Source organism: Protopterus annectens, chromosome 2.part1, assembly GCF_019279795.1.
Source record: "Protopterus annectens isolate FY-2018-M chromosome 2.part1, PAN1.0, whole genome shotgun sequence".
NCBI classification, from domain to species: Eukaryota; Metazoa; Chordata; order Ceratodontiformes; family Protopteridae; genus Protopterus; species Protopterus annectens.
Window position 1 is genome coordinate 862,886,976 of NC_056729.1, and position 24,851 is coordinate 862,911,826.

General features: G+C 41.3%; 1 protein-coding gene across 3 annotated transcripts in view; it reads right to left on the reverse strand.

Annotated features, from left to right (window-relative positions):
- LOC122794259 (plasma kallikrein-like) overlaps positions 1 to 24,851 on the reverse strand; it is a 943,559-nt gene that overhangs the window by 158,031 nt on the left and 760,677 nt on the right. For all 3 annotated transcript variants that reach the window (XM_044062509.1, XM_044062510.1, XM_044062511.1), the window contains exon 13: positions 20,921 to 21,016. In XM_044062509.1, coding sequence (XP_043918444.1) covers positions 20,921 to 21,016 — 96 coding nt within the window. The remainder of the gene's footprint in view (positions 1 to 20,920; positions 21,017 to 24,851) is intronic.

The window sequence follows — 24,851 nt, forward strand, 5'->3', positions numbered from 1 at the left end:
TGCACAGTCACACTCCTGTAGTGGCAGTACCACTAGCACTACCGAAGGGAGGATGCTGTCCACACCACAATGTGGCAGGTCATGGGCATGTGGTCCTGGACGGTCCCGTGAGGGACAAGGACCAGGCAGACACCAGTCACCATCAACAAGTAGTAAGTACCGCATCTGACCCTGGCCGTGGTGGTGCCAGTGCCACTCCTGGCAGCGCCAGTTCCTGTGTTCATGGCTGGAGACAGTGAACTGTACATTCTGCCATGTATGGTCCACGGCTGTCCGACATACCCTCGTGTAAGGCTAGCACATGGCTTGACTGTGTACACACACACAGTCACACATCACCGTCACATGCAGGTCACCACTAGACACACACAGCTCCTCTCCATGGCCCAGATGACCAGCACCCCTCCAGACACACACACACACACACACACACACACACACACACACACACACACACACACACACACAATGTCAACTGTGTGGCACAGCCTAGGGGCTAACCCACACCACACCTTGTGCATGTGATGATACCTGTGCCACATCCCTGTCATCCATACCATCGATGCAGGGGCATGCAAATATATTTCTGATGCACTAGGTGCAAGGCTTTTCTGACCACTGCCACTACATGATGGTTGAATGCGGCATTGTTATCAACCTGAGTACCCGGGTCTCTCAACACAGGTTGTGTGGTTAGGGAGTAGCCATTGATGTGGCAAACACTGGGGCCATGTCCTTGCCGAATGGTATGATGTTACAATTTACTGCGTTTAGCATGAGGCCAGGACCTTAGCACCAGTCTGTACATGATGTAAGACCCTGTTGCAGTGTGTTAACATTATTTGGTGGGTCAATGAAAAACAGCACACAACTTACAGTCACCACAGCCTTGGCCAGTACCTACAAATATGGGTGGTGGCTGTTAGCATTCATGCCTACATGCATGTGGTTATTTAGGGGCATCAGCTACTCACAGGGCCTCAACATGTATACATATTGCACACACACAGACAACACAGACTAGGGTTGCCATCTTATCAAATGGCCAATGTGGGACACTTCTTGTAGTATCATGAGAGTTGCAGGGTTAAACCATACCCACAGCAAGTGCAAAGGATAGGACTTCTCATTTTTATGCCAATATGACAGCTTATTTTTGTACCATCTGCATAGGTTATGCTATTTCTCATAAAATTAAGGTGTTTCTGATGTAAAATTACTGCTTTATGCAACTATTACACAAATATAGGACATGTTTATTGTCCTACACTCTCGAGACATATGTATTGTTTTAGTTGTTTTAACAGGATACACCTGGCCAAACATAGACTGCAACCTGCACAGTGGGACAGGTGATGGCTCTAACACAGTCACACTGCTGCAAGGGGATATATGGACACACACACACACTCAGGAACTGTCCTTGCTGAGAGTAGAACTCCTACTTGTCTAGTTGTACATACTATAGCGCTATATACATATTGCATGCGCCACTGAGCTTATACATTTCTGCAGTGTCTGCCACTACTATTCAGGTGGCTGGCATCTGCAGGTGCTGTAAAGTTTGCCACTGGGGGGGGGGGGTTAACAGGTTTACACAGGCCCTTAAAATGGTACAACTGTTGCACACACACAAGACAGCCTCACGGCTGCAAGGGGATATGCATACACACACATGCAGTTGCCAGTATGAGATTAAAATCCATACCTATCTAGTTATACACACTATAGTACTACATACTTATCACATGTGCCATGGAGCTATTGTGTTTAGAGTGTGTCTAATTATGCTTCTAAGGTGGAGGACATCAGTAGGCCCTAAATAGGTTGCCAATGGGGAGGTTAACAGGTTTGCACAGGCCCTTAAAATAGTATAACCATCACACACACACCGGCAAGACAGCCACATTGCTGCAAAGCATATGTTTACATCCACACACACTCACTGAGTTGCCATTACTGTTATTAGAATCCCTACCTATCTAGTTGTATATACTATAGTGCTACGTACTTATAGCATGCAGCACAGAGCTTATGTGCCTGGAGAGTGTCTAATTGTGCTTCTAAGGTGGATGACATCAGCAGACTTGTAAAGTAAGCCAATGAGGGGTTAACAGGTAGGCACAGGCCATAAAATATATTGGCATTGCACACACATAGGCAAGACAGACACCCTGCTGCAAGGGGATATACTCACACCTGTTTATATCACATTATCGAAAGATGAAAATAGCTAACGCTATTTCATCGGCCCCAAAACATCTAAACATGAAAATATCAAACATTCAGAACAGCGAATTTTTTCCCATGGAAATAAATTTAAGCACATCAAAAAACAGCCAAAAACCCCCACGCACACAAACAAACTGTAAATGGCCCTTTTTTCAATTATAAAGGAATTCCCAATACTATTCTAGCATGTCCAAAGGTCAGTTGTCAATCTCCTCTCCGGTCCAGTTGGTGAATCTGGGAATCTTGAGGCAATGTTACAACTGCCTCATGTACACAGACAACCCTCTCCTCCTCCCAACAAATTCCAACACATGTGAGAGATGCAACCATAAAGCCAAACTGGAGGCTAAGCTCTCTCAACTCAGTACTGGCGTAACCAGTCAGGAGGAGAAGGAAACCACACTCACTACAATTCCAGTCTCACATAGACCTACCACGACAGCAAACCAAACACATAAACACACAAAAACATACTCTGAGGCTCTAAATAAAAATCTGCCTAAGCAGCAGAGACCTCCAAAGCAGACACCCAAGCAACCGCTACCCCAAAACAAAACACGTGCAACACATAGCTCACAAAGCCAGTGTGCCGAACAATCACAGCCCTTAAGGCTAAACAACACACCTGATATACTTGTAATAGGTGACTCTATCGTCAGGCACACTGACGTCCCGCTCACCAGGCTGAACAAGGAGAAGGTCACGGTGAGCTGCCTGTCGGGCGCTAGGATCCGCCAAATAACACAAGCACTCAGGTCACTCCAAGGCAAGTACAAATATGACTCAGTCATTGTCCATGCTGGTGTGAATGACCTGAAACGTACCTCCCTGGACTACATTAAAAGAGACATAGAGGAGCTTTCTGAGCATGTAGCCCAGGGTGGTATGACCCTGACCTTGAGTAGCATCTTACCCTCACCAAGAATGATGCCACAATATGAAGACAAGATGATCAATTTCAACAATTGGCTTAAGTATTGGTGTCATTCAAAGGGGATCCAATGCCTGTCAGCCTGGGATGACATGTTCGACAAGCCATGATGCTTCACTAGGGACGGCTTGCACCTGTCACCCCTGGGCTTTTGGATATTGGCAAAGGCTCTTGCTAACCCCATAGTGCCTTCTTTAGGCAAGGCTCAAAAGACAAACCCACCTCCATAGGTATCACAAGGGATAAGAAACTAAGAGTAATGCTACTCAACGCCAGAAGTCTAAACCTCAAGATGCATGCACTCGAAACTCTCCTTAGCATGGATAACATCGATATCTGTGCAGTAACAGAAACCTGGTTCAAGGCTCCTGAGAGCACCCCAGCACTACCAAGTTATACCTCATACCAAGCTTTTCGGCCCCAAAACATGGACTGAACCACAAAAGGAGGGTGAGTATCAATATTCATCAAAGATACCCACACCTCCAGGTTGGTGGCACAGCACGAAGCATCAGAGACTATCCATGTGCAACTTACAGTGGGTAAAACTGCCTTCCAGTTTATAGCCTGCTACAGACCACCCTCCCAAACCCAGGAACTCCACTCGGCCTTACTGAGAACACTGGAAAATATGAAGGTCTCTCCAAACACCATTATATTGGGCTACTTCAACTACCCAAACATAGACTGGGAGCATTACTCTAGCTTCAACACCCTAGCCCAAAGGTTCCTAGAATTTATAAACTCAAATGCTATGGAACAACTTGTTACCACTCCCACAAGAGGGGAAAACATACTGAACCTGATCATCACCAACATGGGGACTCTATGCTCCAGACCAGAAGTGTATCCCTCACTGGTAAGATCAGACCATAAACTAATCTCACTGGATATTCACATCCCGACCCCACCCCCTGCCCAGAAAACCACAGTGAAAAACTTCTCTAAAGCAAATTTCACACTCCTCAAAACTGAGGTGGAATCCTTCAAAGCCCCCGGGCCTGTGGAAAATATGGCCTAGACCACAGAATCCTTTATAAATGCATTCTATGAACACCTTCAGGAATGCATGGATCATGCAATCCCAAATAAAACCAAGACCCAATCCTCCAAAGTTAGGCGTCCTGTCTGGTGGACCCCAGCCATAAACAAACTATACAATAGAGGGAGGAAGCTACTATATGATAGAGCAAAATCCCAAAAAGGGAAGGCATCTCTGATCAGTATTAGCAAAAAACTACAGGCACTCATAAAATCATCTAAGGCCAGCTTCGAGAGAAAAATTGCACAGGACACTAAGGATAATCACAAGGCTTTCTTTAGTTATGTTAGGAACCTGGGTGGGAATTCCTAGATATGCTCAGAATTAGTCCAAAATGACAAAAAATACACCGAACCCACAGACATTGCCAACATCCTAGCTGACAGGTTCAGCGCAAACTCCCCCCCCCCACCAAAAGGGCGAATATCTATCCCAGCAGAGTGCTGCCCCCCTGACACCTCAGATGCTCTGGTAAGAGCCGCCCTCTCCAAAGCAAAAAACACAGCATCAGTGGGACTGGGCTGCGTCCTACATGAACTCCAAGAAGAGCTAAACCCAAACATAAAACTACTGTTCAATCTTAGCCTTACTACAGGATATGTACCCAAAGAGTGGCGTACAGCAACAGTGGTCCCTCTCCACAAAGGTGGTGCCTCAACGGATCCTGGAAACTATCACCCCATAAGCCTGACTAGCTTGGTCTGCAAAGCTATGGAAAGGATCATCATGGACCTCATAAATAAAGATATTGGGGACCTACAGACACTGGATCCTACCCAGTTCGGCTTTGTTAAGGGCAGATCCTGCCTCTTAAACCTGGTCAATTTCTTTGAAACAGTCACCAAGGCCATTGACGAGGGGAAGGTGGTCCACATGGCCTACCTGGACCTCGCAAAAGCCTTCAATACAATACCCCACTCGGGCATTATAGATAAGCTCACCAGCTTAAATATAAACACTTATGTCACTAGATGGGTTGCAAACTAGCTCAAGGACAGAACCCACATGGTTAGAATTGCTGGAGCCATGTCAGACTCCAAACCAGTTACAAGTGGCAACCCACAAGGCTCTGTCCTGGGACCTCTCTTGTTCGGTATATATTTCTCGGAGGTACAGGCCAACACGGAAGGACTGGCTTTGTCCAGCTTTCCAGCAGTTACAAAGAGTGACATATGGACAGTCTGTAGAACTCCTACCATAGGTGTAGCTCACATGCAAAATAGTAGGCACAGCCAAACTCAAACCATGAGCACCATCAACCATGGTAATATACTTAGCCCACTAAGCCACAACAGCCACCTGACAGTGCAGCTTAATTCCTGACACTATCACCAAAAGACATACATAGCACATCGACCTCTGCATATTGTGGAAATGGAAGACATCCCCAGGTTGATTGGAACAGCCCTAGGATTGTGTGGTCTGCTGCTATTACCTTACAAACATATTGTTACTGCAGTTGTATGGGAAAGTACAGTTGTGTACACCTACCATAAATGTAGATGTTCAAGTGTCTTCACTGTTGCAGTCATGACTGTAGGGTTCTCCCCTGCCGGCAGGCAGCCCTCGGTCGGCCAGAATCCCAAAGTCTGGGTCCGATGTTGGCTGTTCAACCATGCTCCCTGACGTCAGAGCGCCAGGAGTACAAAGCTGACAGCCAACGCCATCTTCTCCAGTTTTTCTTGCCCCAGATGTCAGGAGTCCCAAAATGAAAAAGGTCCCATAACCTTTGCAAATACACCTCAGAAGAATTGTGAAAAAAGGAACCACACAAAAGTAAAAATAAGAGGGGACAGGAGGGAGGGAAACCCAGACTGCAACAGTGAAGACACTCGAACATCTACATTTATGGTAGGTGTACACAACTGTACTATGTTCATCGTGTTTCACTGTTGCAGTCATGACTGTAGGGTAGAATCCCAAAGCTGAAAGAAAGGGAGGTGGTAATAAAGAGGAAGGGGCGGCTAAAAGGCCCTGCAAGACTGCAGAGGCAAAGCCTGCCCTAGACTTAGAGTAGAGAGGTAGATTGTAGTGCTTAGAAAATGTATGCACTGAACTCCAAGTTGCAGCTTCCAAAATGTCCTTGGTAGGAACTCCCCTGAGAAAGGCCGCAGAAGTGGCAGCAGCTCTGGTGGAATGAGTCCGTATACTCCCTGGGAATTGCTTTCCATGGTGAGAATAACAAAATCTGATTCCATGAGCAATCCATTTAGAAATGGTCTGTTTTGAAATGGCTTTACCTTGGGAACTTGAAGCATAAGAAACAAACAATTGTTCTGATTTCCTGATGTCCTTGGTTCTGTTCAGGTAAAAACGTAGCTGTCTGTGTACATCCAAGGAATGTAAGATCCTTTCCTCTTTATTTTGAGGAGTGGGGACAAAGGTTGGCAAGTGTATAGTTTGATTTAAAGCCACTTTGGAAACCACCTTAGGCATGAAGGTAGGATTAGTCCTCAAAGATACCCTGTCTTGATGAAAAATAATATAAGGTTCCACAGCTATAAGAGCTTGTAACTCTGAAACTCTCCTGGCAGAGGTTAGGGCTAATAGGATGGCTGTCTTCCAAGATAAAAACTTGATGTCAGAAGAGGCAGCAGGCTCAAAAGGAGGCAAGGTTAGTTTTTCCAAAACATAGTTGAGATCCCAAGCAGGAATAGGAGGAGATCTAGGAGGCCTTAAGTTCTTAGCTCCTCTGAGAAACTGTTGCATGAGCTGGTGGGAAAAGATGGGAGGGTCTGTATTATAATGAGCAGAAATAGCAGAAGCATGTATCTTAATGGAAGAGAAAGAGAGACCCTTATGCAAGAGATCTGTCAAGTAAAGTAAAATTAAAGTAATGTTAGGAAGAAGAGGATCAGAATCCTGAGCCTGCATTCAGGAACAAAATCTTTTCCATTTTCCTGCATAAGATTTTCTAGTGCTGGGACATCTGGCTTCTAAAATGACATCCATAACCTGCTTGGGCAGTAAAAAAGAAATCAAAGGCCCTGGATTAACCAGGCCGCCAGGCTGAGAGTTCTGACATGAGAGTGTAGAACCTGACCCTGATGCTAGGACAGAAGGTTTGGAGACTGAGGTAAGACCCAAGGGGACTCCAGGCATAGGTTTTTTAGAGTTGGATACCAAAACTGCTGAGGCCAATTTGGGGCCAGCAAGATTATCAACTTGGGCTTGTCCTGTTTTATCTTCAATAAAACCCGTGGAAGAAGAGGAAGAGGCGGAAAGGCATATTCCGAGAGGTTCCTCCAACTGAATGACAGGGCGTCCACTTTCCAAGCTTCTCTGTGGAAAGTCCTGGTGCAAAAAGTCTGTAGTTGATGATTGAGATGGGATGCAAACAGGTCTATGTGAGGACATCCCCAGACTGCTGTTATCATCCTGAAAATTTTGGTGTCCAGCATCCACTCGTGTGGATCCGAAAGATTTCTGTTCAGACTGTCTGCCGGGAAGTTTTGTTTCCCTGGTAGAAACTGAGCTTGAAGATCCAGATTGCAAGCTAGAGCTGTGTTCCATAGATCCATGGCTAGTCTGCAAAGGGGGTAGGAATGAGATCCCCCTTGCTTGTTTATGTACCACATAACTGTGGTGTTGTCTGTCCATATTAACAGTTGTCCTGGTTGTAAAAGATTCCTGAAGGCCAATAGAGCTTTCTGAATGGCTAACATTTCCTTTAAATTGATATGCAGGTGCTTCTGATCCTTTGTCCAAAGGCCCTGCAAACAATTGCCCTGAAAATGGGCTCCCCAAGCATAATTCGAGGTGTCCGTGGTTAGAATCTGAGAGGCAGGTGGCAGACAGAAGGGCTTCCCTTTGTTTAGAGCACATGCTCTGGACCACCAAAGAAATTCCTTTTGAAGGCAAGGAAGGACGGAGATCAATATGTCTAAACTGTGGCAATGCTGAGACCATACACTTTTTAGGTACCACTGTATTTTCCTCATGTGTAGTCTTGCATATGGTACGAGAAGGATGCAGGAGGCCATGTAACCCAAAGCCTGCAGGAATTTCCTTGCAGATAGATGAGTTAAAGTTGCCAAGGTTCTGAAAGTTGAAGCCAGCTGTAACTGTTTTTCGGATGTCAGAAATGCCATCTGGGTTGTGGTGTTTAGAAGTGCACCCAGAAAAGTTATCTGTTGTGATGGTGTCAAATTTGACTTTTTTATGTTTACAGAGAATCCCAGGAACTTGAGGAGGTTCTGTACAAATTCTAGATGCTGGAGTAAGACATCCTTGCTGTCTGCCTGAATTAGACAGTCGTCCAGATAAGGGTAAATTTGAATTCCCTTGAGTCTGCAGTAAGCTACTACTGGAGCCAAGCATTTGATGAAGACCCTGGGCGCAGTAGATAACCCAAAGGGCAGCACAGAGAATTGAAAGTGCCTCGATCCGGCCTTGAACCTGAGGTATTTTCTGCGATCCTGCCTGATGGGAATGTGTAAATATGCCTCCTTTAAATCCAAAGTTACCATCCATGCATTTTTGGACAGCATTGGAAGTAGCTGCTGTAGAGTAAGCATCTTGAATTTTGGAATCTCTAGAAAGGTGTTCAAGACCGACAGATCCAGAATGGGTCCCCATGAGTTTTGCTTCCTTGGGACTAGAAAAAGCCTTGAATAAAAACCTTTTCCCATCTCTGAAAGAGGAACCAGTTCTATGGCATTCATAGCCAAAAGAGCTTCCACCTGGTTTAAGGCCTCCGTCCATTGATGCTTTGGAATGTCTGGCCATCCGCTTGGCCTTGGCAAGGTATAAAAATGGAATTTGTAAACTCTTAAAACCACATCCAAAACCCATTTGTCTTGGGTTATTTGAGTCCAATTTTGATAAAAAAAGAGAGAGTTTTCCTCCGAGAGGGGCTTCCACGCAAGAAGTTCCTGTAGCCCAACAGAGGGAGTCATTGAGTTTGTTTCCTTTGAGATTGTGACCTGTCCTCTCCTCCCCTAGGGGTGGAAGCAGTCCACTGTCTTGGTCTATAAGCAGCTTGCGTTTGAGGCCACCCTTTGGAACGTCTATATCTACCCCTCTGAGGCCTGTCAGAAGTGGGAAAGGACCAATTTTTTGAAGGCCAATTCCTGCTAAATCTAGGAGGCTGTACTTGTAAGAAATCTTTAACTGTTTGCATGGATTTCGCCTTATCCTCCATCTTTTTAATCACCTCTTCAGCTTTAGATCCAAACAAAACATTATGCTGAACAGGAGCATCCAGTAATTTAGCCTTTACTTGATCAGGTAAATTTTGTTCTTTTAGCCATGCATGCCTTCTAATGACTGTGCCAGAGGCCGCAGCCCTACAAGAAGCCTCCAAGGCATCAAATCCACAGTGTAAACCATGCTTCCCAACTTGTTCAGTGGCGTGCAGTAAGTCATGTAATTCCTTATCATCTGCACAGGCAGAAATGGAAGTAAGCTTTTGTTTTAAGACAGACAATAGAAATTGCTGGTATTTAAACATATGAAACTGACAGTTTAAAGCCCTAATGGACAAAGTAGCAGAAGTGTACACCTTTTTGCCCCATCTTTCTAAGGATCGAGAATCCTTTTCAGTAGGAATGGGATTTTTGGCAGAAGCGGCCTTGACTCCCTTAGGACCCTGAGAAATGGTTTCAGGGTCAGCAGAAGGGTTCTTGTATAAAAACTGATGGGAATCAGGAACCCTGTAATATCTATCAGGCTTAACAGGAGCAGGAGGAAAAGAGTCAGGGGTTAAGTTAGCCTCCAAAAAGGCATCATCCACAATATCCAAAACAGGAGGAATAGCCAAGGGTCTATGTTGGGGCAGAAGAAGAATTCCCTCAGTCTTTTCTTGGATTCCGAAAACTCCTGTCCTTCCCAGTGGAAATGTTCCCTCATTTCATGCAAAGTTTCCCCAAAAGAGAAATCCTCAGGGGGAGAAGCAGAAGGAATGGATTCTTTAGCATCAGAATCCTCATAAGGAGGGAAAGAATATTCCTGATCAGAAGAAGAAACTGAGGAAACAGAAGCCTGATCAGAGGAATCATAAGAAACATCCTGCCTTGGCCTTTTGTCTGGAGGGGGATGAGAACCCCTAATCATAGTAATTAAATCCTCAGCCATCTTGAGTAACTGTTTCTGTGACTTGGGAGCCGGTTCAGAAGAGGCCTGTGTTGAAGTCTTTGATTTTGAAGGAGTCTTTGCCTTTGCCTTTATTGGTAGCTGAGTAGGCCTGAAAACCCCTTCGGAAGCCGGTACCCGCACAGCGGCTCCGGACCCATCCGAAGGAGCGTTGTCCGAAGGTCCTGCAACAGAAATATTTAAAGGCCTGGTTGGCTCCTCATGAGAGTCCATTTCGGCCATCGGTTCTGAAATGGCCGATGACAGGGGCTGCAAAAGCACCTCACTGACGATGGCCGAACCTGAAGCTGGCTCCGCTTGTGCGCTATCATCAGATTTGGACCTCGGAGGCCTGTCTTTATCCTTACGACGTTTGTAAACTCCGGTAGCCGGGACTGTATCCAACACCATTTTGTAGATAAAACACCTACCGAAGTAATGAAAAGCAAAATCGTACCTTCGCTTAATTGTACGTTGATTGAATCTAGCACAAAACTGACAACTAGCTACATCGTGGTCAGGGCCCAAGCAAGGAATACAGTAAGAATGAAAATCCTTATGAGGTATTTGCTTCCCACATGAAATACAATTATTAACTTTTTCTGACATCGGAGTGGAGCAAGAAAAAAGTTTCCCCAACTGGGTACTTAGCTTTGAGTGGAGAAGAAAGTCTTCGGACCGAAGTATATCAGTAAAATTCGTCAGGAGTCAGCCGACCGGCACTTGCGAACTGCTATCACCGCACAGCAAGAAAGACTGGAGAAGATGGCATCGGCTGACAGCTTTGTACTCCTGGTGCTCTGACGTCAGGGAGCATGGTTGAACAGCCAACGCTGGACCCAGACTTTGGGATTCTGGCCGACCGAGGGCTGCCTGCCAGCAGGGGAGAACCCTACAGTCATGACTGCAACAGTGAAACACGATGAACATCATGGGTGTGTTGGGGGTAGGAGTCTCTAGCACTGACAGTCAAGCATCTGTACTATGATGCCACTGTTCATAATTCCCTCACATAGTGCAGTAAGTTTTGCTGGCTTGAGGCCTACTGCATATTATGGGGCAGCCAGTATTGGCCAGAGAGTTCCTGTTGTCCCACATAGCTGTCAGTTGTCTGCAACTATCCTTGTAACCCACTCTATTCCCTTGCATACATGCAGCAGGTCCATACCTATGCTACCATACTGTAGCACCCCATACATTTGTTGTAACAAAGACTGACTTACCTTGTGCCTGCAGCAGTTGATATACCAGTGCATCAGGGCTGACTCTGTCAAATGCATGCAGTACACAGCCAATACATGTAAGGTACACATTGTGTGGTGTGGCTGGCATCCTTTTTAGTATATATGTGAGTCAGAGTGAGTTGTCAGTCCCTAGGTGCCAAGGATGTCAGTGCATGAGCTATGCATTGCCTGTTTGCCAAGGCCAGGAAATACTGGGCATGCCTACATCTGCCTACAGGGACAGGCTCAGGGAGTTCCTCCTGAAAGTCCCCCTGTGGCTTTGGGGACCTTGGCACTGGTAGGGGGCTGTGTGCCCCTTCCCTGTGATGTTCCTGCCGCAGCTGTTTCTGCAGGATCATATTGTGTAGCATGGCACATACTGTGAATATATGTGCATATGTGGCTGGAGAGTACTGCAGGGTTCCACTATATATATTGAGGCAGTGGAGCCATGACTTGAGCAGCTCAAACACATGCTCTATGATGTTCCTAATTTGTGCATGTGCCTCATTATGGCATTCTTCAGTAGGTGTTTGTGCATTTCTGATGGGTGTCATCATCCATGGTTCCAGTGCGTACCAGCATCCCTCAATAGATGGCTGTATGGGATGTCCCCCCTGGCAAATGTCTGTTACAGCTGTGATGCATGCCAGATGTTGGAGTCATGATAACTTCCAGGGATGCCAGCACACACATTCATTATAATGTCCTGGGCATTGCACACAACCTGGCAGTTGATGGAATGATACCCCTTGCGGTTGACATAGACCTCTTCACCAAGTGGTGCTTTGATGTTCTCATGTGTGCAGTCTATGGCCCCCAGTACCTCAGGGTAGTGTGCTACATGGTAGAAGAGACACATATTGCTGGCCCTCTCCTCAGGGGTGTAGAGTAAATAAATGTGCTCACTGGAATGTGCTTGCATGGCATCCAGAAACTGGTGGAGTACCATGGATGCAGATGCCTGTGACAACCTCATTATGTCCCCAGTCGGTCTTTGAAAAGTCCCTGTAGCTAATATTCTAAGGGCTACACATACCTTTGTTCCCACTGGGATGGGTTCCCCTCTGTTGGCTCTGGGTCTGAGTTGAGGGCATCAGAGCTTGGTGAGTTCTTCTAGTATGTTCCTGTCCACCCTGTAGTACTCTACAATCTCCAGCTCATGTAGTGCCTAGAAGGTTACCCTGGGCCTAAACACATTTCTCCTTCTCAGGCTGGCCCTATTGTCAGCCTCCACATCAGCACTGACCTCAACCACTAGCACATACAGATGTAGCAGAGCAGCAGCAGCCCCTATCATTTTGTCAGTTAAAACTCCCAAGTGTGTACTCCAATGGTGCAGAGTATGTGGGAAAAATCAGATTGTAAGGTGTATGCATACTTTATAGTGGTGTGCTACAGATGCAGCCAGGGAGATTGGCTTACTATAATGCATTCCACCTGACAGGTATATCACTGGGGGTTTGAATGGTCCAGTGTCTTTTGAACAAGACTGATCAGTCATTTCTACTTGATTGGCTTCCCCCAGCTATTTCCTTTTTTTTTATTTTTTTTAATTCTTTTACTGCTTAGCACTGGGGCACAGTGCATAAACCCATGGCACTATTATAAACAATGCTCAGCAGTTTGGACATTCCCCCATGCACTGATAAGCTCAGCTTTTTTTAAACCAGCTAAAACACGTGCCATGGGACTAAACACAATTTAGCAGCATTGGACACCCCCCCTGCTTAGCTGTATTTAGATGAGCAAAACCAGGTGCTGCTGAGCTCCAATCCACTTAAACATAGCGTGACACACCCCCTTTTGATGTCAGCTACCTGTTCTACTACTACCTACATGGTTCTAGCCCTACCACAGGTTGTATCTGCAGACACAGTAGCCCTTTTTGCTATTCAGTAACCCCAGCTCATCTGCATACAGCTTCTTGAATATACCCTGGATACTTCACTACTCCAGGGCCTGCCTCCTTAGCAACCACTGAAGCCTGCCATTGTACACTCTGCATGCAGGGCACTATAATGCATTATTTTTGCAAATGTCTCATTTTCATTTTTTAAACATTTTATTATTATTTATTTATTTTTTTGCATAATGTCATCTTTTGACCAATGCTGTGTGCCGTGCAAACGTAATATATATATATATATATATATATATATATATATATATATATATATATATATATATATATATATATTCAAAAAATTAATATTTTTTTATTGTTGTGCATTGCTTTTTGAACTCGCTGGCCATAGTTTTGGCCATTTGCATGCCTACAGTGCAATATCCAAGCTTTGTTTTGGGCTTTTACAGCCCCTGCTTAAAATTTATATTTCTGTACACTTTTTTTTTGTGTGTACATTTCTGACACCTACACGGGGTCTTTCTGCTTATTGGATCACAAATCACCCTCATCTGCATGGACTTCACCAGCTTATGAGGTGATATGCATTCAACAGACACTTCTGTGTCCGCACACCCATGCACACCCCTCGGCTACGTTTACTGGATCACACAGCTGCTGGTTTCCGTGTTGCAGATGTGCCACTATGCCTACATGGACAATCACTCTCTGTAGGCTTTATTGAATTCCGCCCTCACTATCAAAATAAACAAAATTATTTTTTAATACCATTTCAAGGAATTTTTAATAGCATATATCTCATTTGCATTCTTTGTTTTGTCCTTAAGTAACATATTATGAAAATGTTGTAAACTCTCATCATGTGGAATCACTGAAAACAAATTAACCACATCTATGATAATAAAAACTAACATTTTTCTTGAATGGAACATAATTTAACAAATGCAACAAATGCCAAGAGTCATGCAGAATATGGTTCTCACTTACGACCAGAGCTTTACAGCTTGCATCAACATTCATAGCTAGGGGCTCTATTTTGGATTTAGTTGCTGAAATAGTAGGTCTAAGTGGAGGGTTATGTATACACTTGTGCACCTTAGGTATTCCAAAGATTGCTGGTATTACCAGCTTGTTAACTTTAACAAAATCCAAAACAACTCTAGATATAGCCCCCCGAAGAAGATCATTCAAATAAAAATCATTTTTAGAGTAGACTATATTAATTTCATTTTTTGTTACCTGACAATATGTAGAGATATCGTGTAATAAGTCCAACATCTTACTTGTGTAAAGGAAGAAATCCATTATGACATCCCCCAACCCTTATCTAGTTTCATAACACGGATCTTCTTGTTGCCCTTAATCTGGACCTACAGTTCTCTTTCTTCAAATAAGTTGTCTTTTACTTCACTACTCTTTTTCAAGAAATATCTGAATTTACCATCACAAACTCTCAAGAAAATAGAAATCTTAGGGCAGCAAGGTAGTACAAATGTACTCTTCCTTTTCAAAACCAAAGACCTACAGGTGGGGGAGGTGAACTAAAAAACATGTAAGGTTGAGCTGTCTGAAAAATAGTTTAAAATACAATAGCATTTGCACTAAATCCTGCTAGTGAGTTTTACCATCAAATTACAGGGGTAACAATGGGTTCTAGATATTCTTGCAGACTGGGAGTACACCAATGTTTTCACTTTCAAGATTTTCAACAAAGCTTTTCATTATTTCATATTTTTAGATGACATCCTAATTTTGTGGGATGATGAAGTGTCTGTGTTTGGGCAATTCCTATTCGAAATAAATGTCTCCATTAGTTTCTTAAAGTTTGCATCCACAGCTGAAAGTGATTCAATCAACTTTCTGGATGTAAGAATTACTAAGGGACAGGCAGTAAAAAAAGATATGTTGCAAACATATTCAGCAAGGAGACTTATTCAATCTCCTTTCTGCACTATAATAGCTGCCATTCCCCTAATAGAAAAAAGAATATAATTAAAGGCCAAATGGTACACCTGTCAAGAATAGTTTCTCTTGACACTGTATTTAAAGAGAAGCTAAACAAGCTTGGCAATATCTTCTGTGAAAGGGATTATTCTACTGAATTGGTTGAATCTGTTAAGACAGAAATATTAGAAGATAGACAAGGCAAATTTTCCCCTTTACTTAGTAACACTAACAAAATGGATGACTTTTTACAGAGTAAAGACATGGTCACCAAAAATAATGACAAGGGTGGTGCTATGATTATTAGATATAACCATCAGGCGCCAGCACTAACAGGTATTTTAAATGGAACTTGGAATACAGATTTTACTACTGAATATCATGACGTTTTAGGTCTAGCACCCAAAATGACATACAGTAGGGGTGAAAACCTCAAGAATATTTTTGAAAAAAGTAATAGTAAAAATGTTTACATTCAAAAATGACAGAGTATGGCCATTGTAAATTTGTACACAATGAACCATATGAAGTTTTTGATGGACATGACAAGACTCATTCATGTCCAGGAGTATGTGATTGTAATATGAAGATGGTTGTTTACCTAGCTACATGTTCAGTTTGCTCGGCATTCTATATAGGTAAAACTACTAGAAGCCTTAGAGAAAGGATTTATGAACATGTTTATGATATAAAAAAATCCATCTCTACAAATGCTCTTTTTAAACATGCTATGGACTGCCCAGATTTCAGGAGATTTATTTTTTTCATTATTGATAGGGTTGGTATGTCGGACAGAGGGGGAGATAGTGTTATTAGAACAGAAGGATTAAACTGACAGATCCAGTTAAATGCAACCAATAAACCCGGATTAAATTATATGTTATCTCTTAAATGCATTTTAAAAGCAAGAGCTGCTAAATTAAAATAAGTATTTAAGTATTTTATACTTTCAAGTAGCACAATATTAAGTGTATGCCTTTTATGTCTGTTCTATATGTATTAGTATTTGTGCTTCATATATATGCAGTGTCACTTTGAATGCTGTTACACTTGTTCTAGATAAAGATTTCTATCGGTTAAATACCCTTCGAGAGGTATATTTAAACAGATATGCTTCCTGTGCTCTGTTATTTCTAATGATACCTTTACTGAAGGCAAAAGTGCTTAGAAATTAAACTATACTTGTTTATTCAGCTGTGCTGTTTCCAGTCTATTGATTTCAGTGGTGTTCTGCTGGAGGATCTGGTGTGTTTCTTTTGCCATGAAAGTGAGAACAGATAAGACAGTGGTAATGACAGTAAATTGGGGGAAATCAGAAGAAGCTGAGAAATGAGCTAGAAGTGAAGATAGTGGAACTGGTTAATAGCTTCAAATATCTGGAAATGGTGATATTGGGGAAGGGAAGTCTAAATGAAGAGGCCAAAGTTAGAATCAGAGGGGCTGCAGCCAACTGGCATAAAGTGTTAGGTGTAGTTTATGACAGAAGTATGCTTAAAATTAAGGTGTACAAAACAGTGGTGTGACCAGTACTACTGTATGGTACTGAAACCTGGACAGTAAAGGCAGAGCAGATGAGGAAGCTAGAGGTGATGGAAATTAAGTGACTGAGACAGGTACTAGAATGCACACTATGGAATAGACAAAGAAATAAGGACACAATAGCAGAAGCCAAAGTAGCTCCAGTTTCAGAAAAGATAAAACAGAACAGATTACAGGGGTCCAGGCACATGTGCAGAAAAGCAGAAGACAATCTTGTGAAGAAGATTTGTGACAGACAAGAAGAAGGCAAGAGAACATGAGGGCATCCAGCAAAGAGGTGGATGGATTGTGTGGGAGAAGATCTGTGATAGTCAGGCGTGAGTGTTAAAAAAGGCATGAATGTGGTATCCAATCAAGAGAGATGACAACAGTTAACAAAACACCCCATCCCTGTGTAGAAAAATGGGAAAAGGGGTTGATGATGATGATTTGACTTTTAACATGATCTTTCTTCTGTGTAGGCTTTATTTGAAACAACTTGTCAAATAATTGTAAATTCCTATAAACAGTTAAACTTGCTAGCCCAATGCATATTAAGCTTCTCTGGTAGAATCAAAAATCAACTAAACTATTAAAAAAGAAAATTAAGTACCATTTATGCAAACTGTATTGATCTTGTTGTCCTAATTAAACAAAATGTGTAAATACCTCAAAAGGTTTTTCAACTGCATATTCACTGAAGCATGTTGACTAAAATTAATATTGCAGAGAACAATCTGATTTATAATAGTGTAAAGTGTATAATAGAACAGATCCTATACTGAATGAGGGTAACAAGGTCACTGCTGACGTACTGATTTTTTTTTTATTATTTTGCATCATTAGTACCTTCAAAAAGCATTCCTTCTGTGAATATTCTAGTTACTGACAAGTCTTCAGCAAAATATCCTTAATTTTTTGAAGATATGAATAAATCTATCATATAGGGTCAAATAGTTAAGTCAGACCTAACTTAATACCAGACTGTTTTATTAGCAGTCTTTAAGGACCACTTAATAAAACCCACAACCAAGCTATTTAACATGGCGGTGGAAAATGCATCATCCTGTGTTCCTGGAAGTCAACTTATACCACAACCATATATAAGAATGATCTATATGATATCATTTCTAACTATCACCCATTTAGCTTGACCTCACTTCGAGGAATGTGCTGTGCAAGGTGTATGCTCTCCTTATTAAGTAACTGTGGAAATGGCTTTGCCATTGCAGATCTGAATCAACACGGTTTTATTAAAGTGTTTTGGCATGATATCAAACTGCATCTTGGCATCTGGGGACTTAAATGCCACAAAGCATTTTTCAAAGTGGATCCCTATTTATTTTGGCCATTTTTTAAAAAAAAAAAAGCTTCATTAACTTTTTTATTAAAACCATGACCAAAATAAATGTAGCATTTCCTTACCTGACATTATGTACGGTGGCTGCCCATACACTTTAACAGATACTTGTCATGGTTTTCCCTTAGTTGATTTCACTGAAATTTACCTTGGTGTCATCAGTGCAGAAATGACACATTTCATGACTTTTTTTTAAGTTTGAAAACATTTGACAATACAATGAAGATGGAGACAGACACCTTATGCATGAGATACAGTGGTGTAACAAGTACATCACACAAATGTGACAAAACACTAAAAAAATGTCCAACACTCACTAACCTAGTGCAGTTTTATGAAACAGTCAGTCTTGTACTTGATAATTTCAGTTTCTCTACTGTGTTATATTTGGACCTCTTAAAGGCCTATGGCAGTATTCCACATACTGTAATCACTCAGTGTTTAAAAAGGCAGGGAGTAAATCTCTACATTATTGAAAAGATCAAATGCTGGTTAATAAATACATGCCAGTATGTTAAATTGAATGGACACTATTCCAGCTGGTCAGCAATTTATTTTGGCTTACAATAGGGTTCAGTCTTAGGCACCATATTATTTAACTATGTGATCTGCTTATTACTTATTAAGGTTACTTATTGGGTACCTAATGTTACTTATCGGGTGTTGAAATACTCCCATGTCATTAACATTGATGGTCTTTTATTTTCTTTATCTGATTTTCTGCCATTCAGCTGAATGTTTCTGATGTATTTGTATAACTAAACAAACAAGGATTACATAGTAAGTCCACAAAAAGTTGTATGATATATTTTGGTACTTGCAGCTCATGAAATCCCTAAATTAAATTTCTTAGGAGTATACATCAACTTAAACTTACGATATAAAAATAGTGCTTGTATTGTTGAAGCAAAGACCATGCATATAATGGTATCATTATTAAACATTTTCAGCATTATGTCAGATGCTTTTCTAGTAAAATCATTCAACACTTATGTTAGACTTATTAATGAAATTAATTAATGAAATTAATTACTCTATTTGCACCTATTCTAGCACTGATCGGTCATTGTTAGAAAGTGCCTAAAGGAAGTTTTACAAAAAAGAATAACTGATTGTAAAACATTGTCTAACAGTGCATACTTAGAAAAAACTCAGTCTATATTCAATAAGTTACCAGTAGCTATATGGTGAATAATGCTTAGTATAATGTGCTTGCCATGATAAAAAATTATGGCTTTTATGGAATGTTGATATGCTGCAGATCAATAAATCTACAGGATGTTATTATACCTTCTATGTTCCTAAATATAAGCTTCAGAGCTAAATTTATATCTCCTGACATTGCTAGGTCCTGGAACAAGCTGCCTTTGTATTTCAGGTGGAGTACTTCTTAAATTGCTTTTAAGAAAAATATGATACTTTAGGAGTGCCATTTATTCCTGGAATTTGGGGCCTGCGTCCTGATGTTTTATGACTTCTTTGCAGCATACTCAAACTATAAAAATGTGAAAAAAAACTATGAAGTAAAATAGCAAAGATAACTCCAACATTTGCTATACCATATTAACACTATTTTTAATCAAATTGGTCTGTTAATCCATGGTGGCTGGACTAAAGGTCTTATGGAGAATTATCCATAATTTTTAATGAAGAGTTTGTTTATATCTGTCATATTCAGTGCACCTATTGCTCTGCTTTTCAGCATGATGAAACTGTCTAGTAATAATACACAAATACTACACCAAGTAAAATGGAAATAAATTAATAAATAAGTATGTAAAAGCCATGGTATTAATCCCATTAAGCTAAATTGGGAACAGTTTTCAGAATAACAAGTCAATGATTGCTACATTCTCAGAATCCCATAATTTACCAATAGTTTATAACTGTTGTAATGACACAGAGAGGCAGTGAGTAGCATTATTACTTCATGAGTAAAGGCACACCAGTTCAGCAATAGTCAACATTATTACAAACAACATGGCATCTCAGTATAAATGATGTTAAAGTTCCAAATTTGCAATGCATTATGGTACAGACTGATTCTTAAAAGGGCTGTGTAACATATTAGTATTAAAACGCTATTCCAATATGTACATATGCACAATATATTTTTATAAAAGCATTTAGCAATTTTAATTCAGCTTTTTACTACTTAAAAGCAGCAAAATGGTATAAGATACAGATTTTAAGCTGCAGACATAAAACAAAATTTTAATGATCATAAAATATATTTTATTTTATTACAGCAATTTATTCATACATGAACAAACAAAATACAACATTGCCTCTATGGTACTTAAGTCCTTTAATGGCAAAGTGGCATGAACTTATTAAACATAGCTTTAAGTTATACATATATAAATTACATCTTAACAGGAATGTTATTCTGATGGATCACTGCTGCCAGGGCATGTTGTGTAACTAATAATCAATATCTTATATCAGTGTTTGTTTGTTTCATGGTAGAGCATTTAACCACAGATTAAAAATTAAGTAGCACTATTTTGCAACTGCAGTCTTATATAAACAGTGCCAAATAATCAGAGCTGGTATCTTTTTTTCAATGTTTGAGCAAAACAGCATCCTGTAGCGGGATGCAGAAAACAAATAAACCTAGGAGTATGCATTATAAAGATATGAGACCTGTTTGTCTATTTTGAAGTATTTTAACCATAAAGATCAGCCCAGAAAGCCCCACAATAAAGAATGTATGGATTTTTACACTTACCTTGCTCTTGTGTATACCCCCAACCAGTCGAATAACAACTTTCATAGGACTCCATCTTTACATCCTTTTGTGGCAAACATATAGGCATCTGACAATCTGAACATAGAAAGGAATTATGAAGTCATGCAAAAGCTGTAAATAATCCAATATTCCTGATATGTCATTCAATGTGATAACGTCTTTAAATTTAATTGTACTAATGTTGATCTTCCAATATTTCAGTACTCGATGTCCTCAAATAGCATGAACAGTATTACTGATTTTCCCCATTTCTACCAATATTATTTTCCTGCTCATTTAATTTTCTTCCTCTCTCTCTCTTTGCAGTTTCCTTATTCTGTTATCAAATCTCAGAATAATGTTCTTAAAAGTATAATTGATCATAATCAGTTACTCCTTTAATTGCCAACTATTTACTTGCCTTTTCATGGGTTTATAAAGTAATAAATCACAACAGACTGCACCTCTATCAAATATCATAATAACCTCAATGGTGGTGAGTGGTAGATTATGAGTTCCCTTTATCATAAAGTAAAATCATCCGAAAAGACCCAAACAAACTACAGTTTTCAGTGTGTAACACCTTAAACCTCCTATAAATGAAGCCCATGGAAAATATACAAATGACTCCAGTATGGTATACTAGTGTTTCAGATGCATGGCTTCTGAGTGATTTTTTTTTTTTTTTTTTAGTTTCTGTTGAGATACTTAGGCCAATAAATAACTGTAAAATTGTTTAGAATATGAATGTTTACGTGCAATTTGAGTAAAAACAGTTGCTATTTCAGTATAGTTTAATAATATTTTTGTAAAACAGCAGTAGAATAATATCTAGATGAATCACCTGATAGACAGCTATTTTAAGACATTATTGTCAAACAGGAACTTAAATAAAGAGCAAGGAGGATTAAACAACTTTCATGATTTCTCCAAAAATCATAGTAAAGGTATTCCTACTTTCTTTCCCAGAGTACTGTGAGATTCCCGCTGTTAACCATAAAGAGACAGCATACATCGAAGGTGTTTTGAACTGTAATTATGGATAAGAAAGCAGATTTTTAGACTGCAATTACTTCACTGTAATAGGCAAAGACATGAAACCATCTGAAACAACTAAAAAAATTAAAAAATAAAATAAACTGCTTAATAATCAACGGAAGACTTTTTGCGATGCACAGGCATTCTTGTCCATCACCTTTAATGGAAAGTGTAGCTACTCCTGAAAAACCTGGTTTCTACTCTTTAGTTATTAAGCTGTTTCCATCTTCATAGACAGTATGAGCAAATGTAATGTCATGTCCTTGATGTCTTGTATGGCAACATCTGTCTAGCATTTGGAGTCACACAGTCTATGAATGTGTGAAGAATGCAGTATAGGTTCATAGGTTCATAAGTTGGTACTAGGCTATTGGCCCTAGGGCCTATAGAAGCCTAGCCATAACAATTCTCTGGCTATTTCTTCCCACACTATTTACTTCCCTGGACCCCTGTCTAGCAGAGCAACTGACGTGATCCCTGGGGTGAATTTCCTTTCTCCCATCCAATCATCAAGGTTCCTTTTGAAGAGGGCCAAAGAGGTGCTCTGCTTGACATGTATGGGCAGTCTATTCCAGAGTCTGGGGAGTCTCTGGGTCAGGAACCTATCCCTCCAGCATGTTTTGTTTATTGTGATGACAAGGTTTAGATCCCTGGAGCATGTGACTCTGAGGGATTGGGATTTCTTTAAGTGTAGCATGTCCAACAGCTGTAGGTTTGACATGGCCTTGTATGTTAAGCAGAGATCGCCTCAGAGTAGACAATATGCGACAGAGTATAGCTGGAGTTTTTTAAGGTGGTCAGCATAGGGCATCTGCTTTAGGCCTGTGATTCTTTTAGTGAGGTATTTCTGCAGCCTTTCCAGTTGTTGCAGATGTCTTGAGAGGTACATACCAAATGGGGCATTGTATTCTATAATGGGTCTAATGAGGGATGAGTACAGTGGGACAATGGCCTCCTTTTTTCTGGATTTAAAGCCCTTAGTGATGAGGTGTGCCACATAGAAGGATTTCCTGACTGTTGTGGCGATGTGGTTATTGAAGGTGAGACCACTGTCCACCTGTGTCCCTAAGTCTCTTATCACACTTTCGGTGTTTAGTGTACTGCCACCTATGTGATAATTCATGGGTGCATGTTTTTTTCCCAAAGGGGATAACTATACATTTCTTGGCATTGAGCTTGAGCCCATGGCACTGGCACCAAGCATCTGTTTCTGTAAGACCCTTTTGTAGAGTATCGACATAATTTGGGGATTCAATAATGGCTCCTAGTTTGCAGTCATCTGCGAAATTTGATAGCCAGAGTCCCTTAGTGTTGGCCTGTATTTCAGAGAAGTAGATGCCAAACAAGAGAGGTCCCAGGACTGAACCCTGAGGTACACCACTTGTCACTTGTCTGGAGCTGGATTTGGAGTCAGCTACTTTTACAGTGTGGGTTCTGTCAGTAAGCCAGTTGGCAACCCATCGAGTGACATAGGGATTAATGCCCAGCTTAGGAAGTTTATCTATGATTCCAGAGTGGGGGATGGTGTCAAAGGCCTTGGCGAGCTCCAGATAGGCTGTGTGGACTGCCTTATTCTCGTCCACGGCTCTGGAGACTGATTCAAAGAAATTAATCAGGTTCAGGAGACAAGATCGGCCCTTCATGAACCCAAACTGGGTGGGGTCCAGTGTTTTAAGGTTGCCAATGTCTTTGTTTATAAGTTCCATGATAATACATTCCATGGTCTTGCAGATCAGGCTCGTTAGACTGATGGGGTGGTAGTTCCCGGGATCCAAGTTGGATCCCCCCTTGTGGAGTGCAATAACTGTAGCTGTGCACCACTCAATGGGCATGAAGCCTGAGGTGAGAGTATGACTAAACATGACACTTAGGTGAGGTGCCAGTTAATTTTGTAGTTCATGTAGTACACAGCCCAGGATGTCATCTGGTCCCATGGATGCTGTATTCTTAGCTTTGGAAAGTGCGTTTTTTACCTGTGTGGCCGTTATTACCAGAATTTGGCAATCTTCCGGTACTGAGATGGGCCATTTAGGGGGTGAGAGGGGCTGAAGTTGGCACTGAATCGATCTGCCAGGATATTGGCAATATCCTTGCGATCAGTATATTTAATGCCATTCTGTTGTAGCTCAGAGAAGATCTGAGCATTGCCATTTAGATTCTTGACATAGTTACAGAATGCCTTGTGGTTGTGTTTGGAATCTTTGGAAATTATCTTCGTAACTAGCTTTGGAGGATTTTATGAGGGATCTCAGCTTCTTACTGAGGCTGGTAAGGGAGTTTTTTGCATCCTGGGATTTTCCTCTTTTCTGCAACAGTTCTTCCTTTTGTTGTAAAGTTTGTTTATGGCAGGGGACCACCATATTGGCTTCCTTTTTTTGGAGGAGTGCATCTTGGTTCTATTTCAGATGGCACGATTCATGCATGAGTGGATGTGCTTGTACAGTGCCTTAGTGCAGGACTCAGCGGTCAAACTTTCAGTTCCCGTCTGCATGGGTGTTATGAAGTTTGTAACTTCTGACTTGAGTAGCATTAAGTTGGCTTTGGAGAAGTTTTTATGGAGGTTTCCTTACTGGGGTGTGGGGGTAGGATGTGGATGTTAAGGGTGATTAGCTTACGGTCTGATCTAACCAACGAGGGGGTGACCACTGGTGTGGAGCATCGATTTCCCATGTTAGTAATGACCAAGCCTAGGATATTGGAGCCCCTGCTGGGACTATGGATTAGATGATACAGGGCATTGGAATTTATGAATTCCAAGAACCGTTGGGCAAAGGTGGTGGTACATGAGTAGTTTTCCCAGTTAATGGCAGGGTAGTTGAAATCATCCAGTATTAAGGTGTTTGGTTGTATATTAATATTTTCCATTATGTTTAGAAAGGTTTAGCGAGAGTCT